The following is a 12,185-nucleotide window of genomic DNA, read 5'->3' on the forward strand; positions in this document are numbered from 1 at the left end:
GTTTCTGAGCTTCAACAATATAGATTTTGTTACCGGCTCCTTCATTGAGAGCTGATAATGATGCTACTTCTATATAGAAGTTTATGAGAGTGTAAAGCACCTCGTGTGCAGTATCTTGATGTTCTTATGGCAACCTTTTTCATGAACCAACCACCTGCAAGAGTGAATGTACCCGCCCAGAGCTGGCCCATCCATGAGGCCAGCTGAGGTGGTCACCTCAGGTGGCAGATGGATGTGGGGGTTGCTTGCCTTCCACTCTATCTATTCCTTGGATTCAGGAAGTGGGGAACACTCCTCCACATATCCTCTTGGTTAAGTTGTCATCTTTCCAATCACAGGAAGGGGAGCAGCTGCAACTGGCTTGCCTCCAGGTAAGGGAGGCAGTTTCTGGTGCATCACCTGGGGTGTGGGGAGGCCTTGGTCAGCTTTGCAATCACCAGGGAAGGGTACAATGACTCTCCTTGAACCTTCCCCACCTTCCAGTTTGTATTGTTCTTAGTATCTTTATGATAGTACAGCAGCTGCCATGCTTAGAGTTGCCTAGAATAGTATCAAAGCCAGAGCTTGTAGTTTCAGTATTGGACTAGGGAGACCTGGGTTCAAAACCCCACTCAACCATGGAACTCACTCTGTTACCTTTGGCTGATTGCTCCCTCTCAGTTTAGCCTACCTCAGCATTTCTCAGTCTGTGGGTCAGGGCCTACTAGCTAGGTGACAAGCCAGTTTCCGGTGGGTCACCTAGCTCAGCTGCCATTTTGTCTCAGAGCTGAAAATACAGGGTCCAGACCTCCTGGGCAGGGCAAGCTCTTGGTGGGAGAGAGACATAGTGCTTTGCCCTGAACAGGTGGGAAGATGGGATGCTGGAAAGGGGGTAGGGCTGTGTGGTTGGAGAAGGATTCAAGTCTGCATTATGCTTCCCAGTTGGAATGTTTGAATTCTGACTTATGCAAACTAACAGCATAAGTGAGCTGTTTAATGGGACCTTTGGCTGATCAAAGCTTGGGTTTGAAGCATAAATGGATGACGTTACTTCTGGCCAAGACATTACTTCCCAGGTTAATGACATCACTTCCGGTGAGTCCGGACAGATTTTCATTCTAAAATGTGGGTCTTGGTGCTAAAACGTTTGAGAGCCACTGGCCTACCTCATAGGGTTGCTATGAGTTAAGTTTTATTTTATTTATTTTTTTATTTTTTGCTTGCTGTTCTTGCTGAGTTAGTTTATTAATTTCCCAAATCTCTTCTGTGCATTACTGTGACATGGATGCTCTCATGTTTTGCAGACATGATGACCTGAAGGAGATGCTGGACAGTAACAAGGATTCACTGAAGCTTGAGGCCATGAAGAGGATTGTAGCGGTGAGCCCTTCTGTGTTCCTTAGCTGTGGTGTGAGGATTGTTGGGGGGGGGGGCACCAGTTTGCCTGTGCTCATGGTTCTCCCTGACTTGCATATGATGCTTGGGAAAGGGACTGTGTGATTTGCCAACTACTTAGGTGGGGTACATTGTCGCTTGTGGCACTCACAGCTTGTCACCTGTGAGTGTTTCCTTCCTGAAGTAAGGCTCCATTTGATTGGAGGCCACCGTCTTTAGTGCTCACCATTCAAATGACATGCCTTCATTGGAGAGTTCCCTTTCCAGACCAAATCCTTGGTTCTTAAGGGAGCTCAGCAACATTTGTTTTCTCCCTTTTATCTCTGGCTTAGTTTTGGCCCTTTTGGGAGGGCTGATCTGTGCCAGGATTGCTTGATCTCTGTAGTTTTATATTCAGCTCAATGGTGGTTATGCACAGCAGTGAGATATACATGGCACAGTGCCACATATTGGCACTCAGTAGTAAGATCCTAGAGAGAGGAAGACTCTGATATAGGTAGGAGAAACAGGGGAAAAATTCTAAAGTGGGAGGAACCTAGGCAATTCAGACTTCTTGACTGACTACCATGTTGCCCCCTTTCCTGCCCCTAGATGATTGCGCGAGGCAAGAATGCATCTGATCTCTTCCCAGCTGTGGTCAAAAATGTGGCTTGCAAGAATATAGAGGTAAGTAATCCCTCGCAGATTATGGCACTCAGGAATCTGGGGTGCTCTCCTATGGGAGCATCATATGGCTTCCTACTACTTGTCTTTTTGAGGGCCAGATAAGACATTTCTGCTTTGCTATATTTTTGGTAGCTAATGATTTTTGGCTTTGCTGTTTTTAGTTCGTGGTTCGATTTCAGTTGTTTGTAGTACTGATTTTCCTGTGGGTATTTTTTTAATGCATATGGTTTCGTTGTGTTTTTGATGTTTGAAAATGCTTTCGAAAATGTCAGTGAAAAACGTTATAAAATTTTTTAAATAAATTTTTAAAAATTATTCTGAAAGTATTATTGCTACCATTGCAACAATGAGGTGAGTAACCAGTCGGGTGCACCTCCTAAGCGTAGAATGGGACTAGAGATCAAACGTTTGGGCACTGGAGTCTGTGTTCATTATAGTCATTTTGCAGAGAGGATTCTGGGAAAAATCCCATCCCTTTTTATGCTTCCTTTAGGAAGACACCCTCACATACTGGCTGTGCCCTGTCAGCCCACCCAAGACCTGGCAAGCACACAGTGCTTAGACTCAGAGAGAGGCTGTGGCTCAATGGTAGGACTTGTCTGCTCTTATCTGTATAGAAGAGAGCCTGTTTAATGGGTTCTGTGTCTCTGCAGGTGAAGAAGCTCGTTTATGTCTACTTGGTCCGATATGCAGAAGAACAGCAAGACCTGGCTTTGCTGTCCATCTCCACCTTCCAGCGAGGGCTCAAGGTCAGAAACTGTGGCTCTCTTAAGAAGGATGAATGTTATCTGGTCCGTCCTTGGAAGGGGGGGCTGTTTAATCCAGGTTTTAGTGGCCGCATGATAGACTGCTCTCTAAGGGCCAAAAGAGATGTTGTGTAGGAAACCTATGATCAAATCTTCTGATGGTTTTTCTTTGATGCTTAACATTCTTATATCGCCTTTTTGTCTGTACAAGGTGCTTTACGTGTATTACCTTGATGTAGTATTTGCAGCAGTAAATAGTGTTATCCCCCTATTGCTGTTGAGGCTGGGAGTGAGCGGCTTGCCAAAGGCCACCTAATGAGCTCATAATGGAGGGCATACAAACAGAAGTCCTGATTCACAGCTCAGTCTTAGTCACTGCTGTTACTTAAGCTCAGATTTTGACTGTACCAGCAATGTTGGAGAGGAGTTTTTTTAACACTTCCCTCCCCTTGCTGTTTCTGATGTAGTAGCTGTTACCAGTCGCGGACCTCTGCAGCCCTGCGCCCGGGGCGAAGCTCCGTGACAGTGTCCCCCATGGACTGTCACCACCCCCCTCAGACAGAAATCTGCCCCTACTTACTAGAGGCTCACGGAGCCTCGCACAACATCCTACGCCAGGGAAACCTCTGTGTGGTTCTCCGGCGCTATAAACTGTGCTTCCGGCAAACCGAAAGCACAGTTTCTGCCCCCCTCAGGAGCCTCAGAGAGGCTTCTGCAGGGCCCTAGAGGCTGGCGCTCGGGGCAATTGCCCCAGGTCAGCATATGGCAGGCATGCAACTGGCTGTTACTGATACTCAAAATTGGAACCTCCCCTTTAAAATGCTTCAAAGTGGGGTTAGGGAGAGTTGGGAGAATTGCAATTGGATCTCCCATGTCATACATGCTCTGGCCCTAACATGCTAATGGAACCTCCTTTGCCAAGATCTGTGTTAATCTGCATGGATCTCCTTTAGAGGGATCTGTCAGTCAAGCCAGAGACTGGAGAAAGAACCCTCCGGCTGAGAGCTAAGCTTGCATTTCATTAATTTATTATACTTTTATGCAGCTTTTATTTTGGGAAACTCTTAGAATCTTATATGGGCCTCCAAGATTCTCCCCTGCAGGCAACGACTGGATCCTGACCTTCAATAAACTGGCTGTATTGAGACCAGATTATGGACCCACTGGAGCTGGTATAGAATAATGGCTAAGGGCGCAATCCTAACTAATAGTTAGGCCAGCACAAGTTCCTTGTGCAGGCCCAGGAGGGTTGTAAACGTGCCGTTAAGCACATTTGCACCTCCTTATCTGTTGTCTGGGCTGGTGCAGGGATGCGCGCCGGCCCACAGAAGCTGCATTCAGCCTCCATGCCAACAATGAGAGGGAAGGCTGTGCTGGCCGAGCTCAGCCAACACAGGGGTCTGGGGATCGGATGGGGAGGAGGTGGGAGGGAGACGTTCTGGGGTGAGGGGAGGGTGTTCCAGGGGCCAGGGGTGAGTGGGAGGCGGGGCTGGGACCTGGCAGTTATGCTGGATCTCAACCCTGTTCCCTGAGCAGCGCAGAGTGACTCCAAGCCACTCCGTTCTCCTCAGACTTGCGTCGCCTCCTGAGGTGGCACAGGTCTGAGGAGGCTCGTTGGGGCTGTGTTGGCTTCCCCGGGAGAAAGGAGTTTCCCCTTACCTCTGGCTAAGCCGATTCTGGCCCCAATCTTGTGCTGGATACGGTGCAGGCCCCTGACCTGCCTGTTTTCAGCACAAGGTAGGATTGAGCTGTAAGAGACTGAGCTGAAAACTGGAACTTTCCCTTCTTTCTCTTATGGTTTTCCCACTAACTTAAATGTAAGCTCCTTGGGGCAGGGACCTTCCTGTGCTTTCTGTGTAACTGTAAAGTGTCCTTATACTGAGGGTGTGGCATAGAAATAAAAAATAAGACATGTAAGAAAATCAGCATACAACAATAACCTTTACTTAGCAATTGATTATGAGAGTGATAAAAAGGCAAGTAACTGGTACAAGAATTTAGTTTGTCTGATTTTTTTCATTATTATTTTATCACTGACTAAGGGAACATTTCTTTCCCATGAAGCTGTGAAGTTATTTCTCTCTGGGTTTAAACTGCACTTGACACTTCTGTTATTTCAACAAATAGTTTCAACAGCTGGCCTGTGAAACTGAGGGTCAGAAAAATGTTTTTCAACATTCACAATGGTTTTATATGAATTTTCAAAAATGGCATCAGTTTTGCCCTATCATGTCTAGTTATGGAGATGCAGCATAGTCTTGTTAGTAAATGGTTCAAGCAGCTTCCTCGTGAGACGGAGGTTTCCTCGCGGGGAAGCTGCTTGAACCATTCACTAATGAGGCTATGCTGTATCTCTGAAACTAGACATGGCAGCAAAACTGATGTCATTTTTGAAATTGGCACCCCAAATATACCCAGGAATAGGTCTACTTATAAGACAGCAAAATATATGTTGCTGAGAGCCAAATTAGTCATACTAGGGGGAATCCATTCGTAGGATCTCTGATTTGAATTTTTTTTAAAAGTCCCATGCAAATTCTTTGAAGGATGGGCAAGTGGCAGGGTGGGAGACGGTTTTACGCCTTTCTTTTCTTGCCCTGATCTAATTTACCCTCCCCCCCAAAACCACCACTCTTTCCCAGAATGCCATTTTCCCCAGTCTTTAAAGTGGCTACACAGGGCTTCATATTGGGTAGGGGTGTGTGTGTGTGTGTGTGTGTGTGTGTGTGTGTGTTAAGAAGGGAAAGATCCTAATTTGGAATTTTCTGCATCATAAGTCATGGCTACTTTGGCCCTGCTTGCATTTGTTGAGAGGCTGCTTGGGTCTTATGCATCTGTGTGGCTGCCACTATAGCTTGCTCTGTAGGGATGGCAGTGGCCTCACCAGCTTCCCTTGTTGCTGCTTGCCTTCCTGTTTTGTTAGAGTGATATTTCTGGCCCCACAGTGAGAAGCAGTTTTGCCCCAGAGTTGGTGTTGTAAAGAAGTGTGCAAAAGGGACTGTATTTGAAGCCCTTCTGCTGGGAAAGTTCTCCTTGAGTGCCTGCCATAAATCCCTTCTTTGCTGCAGGATCCCAATCAGCTGATCCGAGCTAGTGCTCTCCGGGTTCTCTCCAGCATTCGTGTGCCCATTATTGTGCCCATCATGATGCTAGCAATCAAGGAGGCAGCATCAGATATGTCCCCGTATGTGCGTAAAACAGCAGCTCACGCCATTCCCAAGCTGTACAGGTAAGGAGGTTTGGAGACCTGATCTTTCTTCCTTCGCTCATCCCTCTCCCTCTGCCCTTTTCAGACCAATGATATCTTTGAGCCCAAATGGTGTTTGTTGCCTTGCAAAACCTGATGATGTTTGTGCCAGTCCTAGCACTAAGGAAGAGTCATGGAAGATAGTGACACTCTGGCCTGGTGGCTCCTACTGATATGAGATGGAGCAGGGTAATCACGCCCTGGCAAGAGAGAGGCCCAGGAGAAACAAAAATGCCAACTGAAACTTGGGGTTGTGTGTCTGAGGCATGTTTCCAGGGAAATAGAACCAACTTTGTTTGGTTGTGGTAGAACCAACATAAGAATCTTGGTACATGGTAAACACTGTTTATTTCAGAGTAAACTTTGTTGCCCATAGTGTGCTTCATCAGGTGCATTTTGAGGCTTGCTTGTTAGTGTGTTTTCACAATTTTTCACACCACCCAGGATACAGAAATTGCCCAGGAACAGCAATTTAAGTCTTCCTCTTAGCACTTTTTCCCTACTGTTTTGTAGGGAAGATGTGCTAAGAGGGAGACTTAAATTGCCCTTCCCTTACTTGTTTGAGCAAAGGGAAATTAAACAGGCTTCTTTTATTCTGGATTGGGGGAAGGGTGGTCAAGACTTTTTTTATCATTAGAAGTTTTATAAGGAAACAAAAAAGACAAGATTGTTATGAAAAAGCAGAAGGAACACCAAATGCCATAACTAACTACACTTGAGATTAAAGCAAGAAGTTGCACTGGCCTTTTACCACATTTATATTCCTTCCACTTTTGGTATATGCATGCATACAATGGACACATACACACAATAGTTTTCTCTCCCTTGCAGCCTTGACTCGGATCAGAAGGACCAGTTAATAGAAGTCATTGAGAAGTTGCTAGCAGATAAGACAACAGTGAGTGATTTTGGGGGAGGGGGTAAGGAGGAATACTTTTTTTTAAAAGACTGTTATCTTGTTGAAAGTGAGCCTAATCCAAGACTCTTGTCTTGGTGAATTTCACAAGCACAGTGGCTAAATTTGGCCTTTAAAGTGCTGGTGGGGATTATAAGTGAGAGATTATAAGAGTAGCTATCCGAGCATTATCCATTTGCTATTGATTGACTTTGGAGTGGCATTTGTGACTCCTTAGTTGACTGAGATCCAGAGTTCAGTTTCCCAAAGTTCTGAAAAAAGAGTTTGGGCGCAATGTGAGCCTTCCATAACCCTTACTAAATCTCCTTGTTGAATTTTTTTTTCCCCCGGTTGTCATTTTACCCAGCTGGTGGCCGGCAGTGTGGTGATGGCCTTTGAGGAGGTCTGCCCTGAGCGCATTGACCTCATCCACAAGAACTATCGCAAGCTGTGCAACCTGCTGATAGATGTGGAGGAGTGGGGCCAGGTTGTGATCATCAACATGTTGACACGCTATGCTCGCACCCAGTTCCTCACCCCCAACCAAAATGTGAGTTATGAATCATTGGGAGGGGGGGGCCTTAGGTCCTTGAGCTGTGAGGGCCAGAGAAACCACAGATTTGTCCCTCTTTATCTGAGTAGTATGTTGCTGGACACATTGCATCTTCCTCTATTCTAGAGCTAGAAAGGTAAGAACCACCATCTCCCCTATAAATCTGTCCACATCTTCAGAATGGTTTCAGAGGCTTTACTGTCAGAATTCTGACAAGACCTTTTTAGAGGTGATGCCAGAACTGTGGAATACCCTCCCATGGGGTGGGGGGGGGCTATTGGGTTCTTCCTTATCTACATTTGATGGATGCTAAAGACCTACTTACTCAAATGGGCTTTTAACTTGTGGGTTGCCAATTTTGAAGTTTTTGTCCTTCTGCTCTTGTGGTTTTTAAAATTAACACATTTTATTGTGTTAATGCTCTGTATTTGTGCCGCATTTTGGTATTCATATGGCCGCTAATACTTTGTAAAAGGCATGCATTAACGTATGAATCGAAAAATTAAAAGCTGTGTATGTTGCATGGGTGCATGGGATGGCAGTGAGGAGAAGTGCCTCTCTGAGAGAGCCATGAGCAATCCACCTTTGTAATACTTCCCGTGTTCTTGTTCCTGATAGGAATCCCTTCTGGAAGAGAATGCTGAAAAGGCTTTCTATGGGTCTGAAGAGGAAGACTCCAAGGACGACAAAGCAGAGCCTGCATCCTTGGTGAAACGCAAACCTTACGTCATGGACCCTGACCACCGCCTGCTCCTTCGTAACACCAAACCCCTCTTGCAGAGTCGGAATGCTGCTGTGAGCCCTTTCCTGTGCTTCCTATGTGTGGGGAATCGCCTTGAGAATAAAATAGCTCCCCCACCTCATGATCTGAAATAGGTTCAGATCAGCGATGGGGTGGGGAGAAGGTTCCTATGCACAAAAGAGAACTGCCTGCCTTCCATGCTCCTGTGCACTGGAAATGGTAGTGTTCTCTGTTGGCGCCACCATGTGGATAACTGCAAGAGGTACAGGAAGTCCCTATCCCAGAGAGAGCTAGAGAAGTTTGGCTGCCAGAGACTGTACATGCAGGTTATGTTCCTTTAGCTCCTTGTCGTCATAGGCTGCATGTAGATCTACCTACAAATATAAGATGTTGCCAGACACTTTGCAGGGAAGAAGCAAAGGGGCATTTTGTTTCTTCTACACTCCTGGGCTGGCACACAGAACTGTCCCTAAATGAAACATTGACTGTCACCTTTCCCTCACATACTTCTGACTGGCAGTCTGCTTTGGCCCTGTCTCCCAAAGCCTACATGTTATCCACCCAGGTGTTTGTGTAATACTTAATTGTTGTTTTAATTCTTTCACACTTTTTTTTTAAAAAAACACCTTACATACTGCTCTAATGGTAAAGGGAGTTGATTTCATGATTGGCACTTGGGCCAGGCAGTGAGCAATGTGCACTGCTGTACTCCAAGCAGGGGTTGCTTCATAATTGACACAGGACCTGGCCAGTCCGCACAGTGCAATACCAGCTTCTACACCAAACTAAAAGAATAGGTTCCATTTGGATGAGAAGACAGGCAGCGGATGGAGCCAAAAGAACATGTTCCTTTCCCCGTACCGTCTGAGCCTATTTCCTTGTTGCTGGGCCTTGTTTTCAAAACCGTTCCATTTTCTCCTTCTCTGTGCAGGTGGTGATGTCTGTAGCACAACTCTATTTCCATCTTGCTCCAAAGGCTGAGGTTGGAGTCATCGCGAAGGCACTGGTGCGTCTCCTCAGGAGTCACAGGTCTGCAAACCTCCTTCCTCTCCCCCCCCCCACACTTGTGTCATTTTCTTATTATTACCTGCTTTTTTGGAATGCATCCAAAAAAAGACAAGACAAACCTGTGCGGTTGGTGTTCAAGGAGCTGGCTGTTCTTGACTACATCTGGTGTATTTGTGTCTGGGTTTTTTTGTTCTGATTGAAAAAAAAAATTGAATGGAAATGAACAGAGGGGCTTTGAGAAAATTCTCTGTAGGAAGCTAAGACCAAAGGTCCATCTGGTCAACCATTCTGTCTCTAATACTGGTTAGCCAGATGTTGTCGGAGCTGAGCCATAATCTGTCACTGAGTGGGAACTAGGAATCAAGAGGTCAGAGTTGGGATTTGAGGGTTCAAGCCAAGAGTCAGAGCTGGAAAGTCCAAACCAGAGAATAAATCAGTGGTTCCCAAACTTACTTGGGTCATGGCACACTTCTTTCATGGCAGCCTTTTCTTGGCTGCCTTTTCTTTCCAGCTCTCCTGGGCACTGTCTTCTCTGATCGTGTGAGATCTCATGCAACTTTAGCAAAATTTCATTAAAATTGTGTGAGATCTCGCGCGATCCAAGATGGCAGTGCTCATCTTACCACGTCTCCCAGACACCGCCATATTGGATTGCATGAGAGCTTGCAAAATTTTGCAAAAACTTCATGAGATCTCATATTATCCTAGATGGCAGCACCTGGAGAGCAAGAAGAAGAGGCCACTGAGGATGTCCTGCAGCACTCCAGTTTGGGAACCAAACCACAATCTGCTAAAAGAAAGAATTGCTTAGGCCAACCTGAACAGGAAAGCTAGGTGACTCTTTCTGCTTAGGTCAGTCAGTGGCCAGATTTGTTGGGTGGCATCATTCCAGTACCTGGGAAGCTGTCACTGTCCAGAACAATGCTCCAGCCAGCAACTCTGGTGGTCCATGCACGGAACCAATGGTTCCAGCTCTTAACTTTGGAAGATTCATTATCAGGATGTATTGGAGATGAACCTATTGTTTATCCCGTTGAGTGTTGATCAGCATCTGTCTCTCTGAATACAGATATTTTATTCTTCTCTGCTATGGTTAATTGCTTATAGTGGACCTGTTGTATGTGAATATGTCTGTACCTTTAAAAAAAAGTGTGAGTATTGCTACAGCTAGTGGCAATGAGTTCCAATGTGTCCCTATCTCATTGTCAATTCCTGTGTCTTTTTGTTATGGCAGTGAGGTGCAATATGTAGTGCTTCAGAATGTGGCTACCATGTCTATCAAGCGTAGGGTGAGTGTCTACCTATCTCTTATTTTTTTCTTTTATTATTTATATTTTATTCTATCTGGAGGGATTCGTGTGGGCTAAAATATATGGGTTTGAGATATGAATTCTAGAGGTACACCATGCTGCATTTACTAAACCGCTGTTGGAGTTTCAGGTTGATTAGGTTTCCTTGCTCTCTAATGGAGCAACCCATGTACTTTTTGAAATAAGCACATGAACCCAGAACTTGTGGTGGGCTTCACTGAGAGAGCTGATCTTGCTGTTTCTATCTGTGCAGGGAATGTTTGAACCATACCTGAAAAGCTTCTACATTCGATCAACGGACCCCACCCAAATCAAGATCCTCAAGGTGCGTTAGATGTGCAAATATCCTGGCAAGTAGCTGCAATACCACACTGGGTGGGACTAGGACTGCACCCAATTCACAAGTGGCTATCATTGTCTCTATCATCTCCAGACCTGTGACTCTGTCCCAAAAGGGAGCACTTTTCTCACTTCTCTGTCTTTATCCTTTATGGCTGCTGCTGTGCATGCATGAAGATGGGGGGGGGGGGAGTTTGCTCCTAGACTTGCCTTGGCTATTATTTTGTTAACAAAACACACACACACTTCCAGCCAGGTATGTGTCCTGCTGGTACACAGGACAGTGTGCATGCATCTCTGTTGTAGATGCCTTGCATGGAAGCCCTGAGTATAAAGAAATAGTTGTTGGCTGAAACTAACAAATTAGCAATGTCCAGTTGAGCCTCTTAATTGTTCATTATTACTCTCTGAGGTACAAGCCTCCCTCAGCAACACAGCTTGAGCTCTCTAGGAGCCACGTTCCTGTGGTGCAGTCTCATACCACTGCAGTATTTGTGTGACTACCCAAGGTGTCTTCTGGGCCAATCTCATGGGTCTTTCTCACACAGTTATCTTCTCCTTCCTGGATTACAACTGAGGGGAAAAGACTGATAATATTGGCCATGCCAATCTTGTTCTGGTGTTCAGTCTTGTGGCTCTTTCCCACCCAGTTGTGGCCCAGCAGGGAAAAGACGACTGGGTGGCCCATGAGGTTGTCTTTGGCCCAGTCCCATGCATTTGTGCAGGGACAATCTGCTTCCATAAGGAGAGTTTTGCCACGTCTGGCCAAGGGCTTGTTGAGTCCAACATTGTATTTCTCATAGTCGCTACCCCGATTCCACCAGGATGCCCACAAGTGGGGAATGAAGACATGCCCTTCTCCTGCCATTACTTCTCTGTAACTTGTATTCAGAAGCAGGCTGTCCCTGAAACCAAAGGTAGCATATCTTCTCATCATGCCTAGTAGTCACTGACAGACTTGTCTTCCAGGTCATTGCAGATGGACGCAAAGGAGCCATAGCCTCCTAACATGGGGGTGACTAGTTCCTCTTTGCTGATGTTTTGGGTAGGCCTCTTTAGGAGCAAGGAAAGTCTTGCCTTCTGCACAGATGACACAGGAATGACTCATGGTATTGCTTTTATAAGTGTTCTTTGCCTGTTAGTAGTAACTTTTTTTCCCTTCTCCCTTTGCAGCTGGAAGTTCTGACCAATCTTGCAAATGAGACCAACATTTCTACCATCCTGCGTGAGTTCCAGGTACAGCAAGGCCAATGGCCTGGGGGGGGGTAGATCTTGGCATAGGAGATGGTGTAACGGGCAGTCTCA

The 12,185-nt window shown here is 45.9% G+C and overlaps 1 protein-coding gene across 8 annotated transcripts in view; it reads left to right on the top strand.

Moving 5' to 3' along the window:
• AP3B2 (adaptor related protein complex 3 subunit beta 2) overlaps positions 1 to 12,185 on the top strand; it is a 54,291-nt gene that overhangs the window by 20,105 nt on the left and 22,001 nt on the right. For all 8 annotated transcript variants that reach the window (XM_066634912.1, XM_066634915.1, XM_066634913.1 and 5 more), the window contains exons 2-12: positions 1,284 to 1,359; positions 1,966 to 2,040; positions 2,694 to 2,789; positions 5,855 to 6,015; positions 6,865 to 6,931; positions 7,296 to 7,478; positions 8,100 to 8,276; positions 9,155 to 9,252; positions 10,466 to 10,520; positions 10,795 to 10,866; positions 12,054 to 12,116. In XM_066634912.1, coding sequence (XP_066491009.1) covers positions 1,284 to 1,359; positions 1,966 to 2,040; positions 2,694 to 2,789; positions 5,855 to 6,015; positions 6,865 to 6,931; positions 7,296 to 7,478; positions 8,100 to 8,276; positions 9,155 to 9,252; positions 10,466 to 10,520; positions 10,795 to 10,866; positions 12,054 to 12,116 — 1,123 coding nt within the window. The remainder of the gene's footprint in view (positions 1 to 1,283; positions 1,360 to 1,965; positions 2,041 to 2,693; positions 2,790 to 5,854; positions 6,016 to 6,864; positions 6,932 to 7,295; positions 7,479 to 8,099; positions 8,277 to 9,154; positions 9,253 to 10,465; positions 10,521 to 10,794; positions 10,867 to 12,053; positions 12,117 to 12,185) is intronic.

The sequence above is a fragment of the Tiliqua scincoides genome, chromosome 8 (assembly GCF_035046505.1).
Source record: "Tiliqua scincoides isolate rTilSci1 chromosome 8, rTilSci1.hap2, whole genome shotgun sequence".
Lineage (NCBI taxonomy): Eukaryota > Metazoa > Chordata > Lepidosauria > Squamata > Scincidae > Tiliqua > Tiliqua scincoides.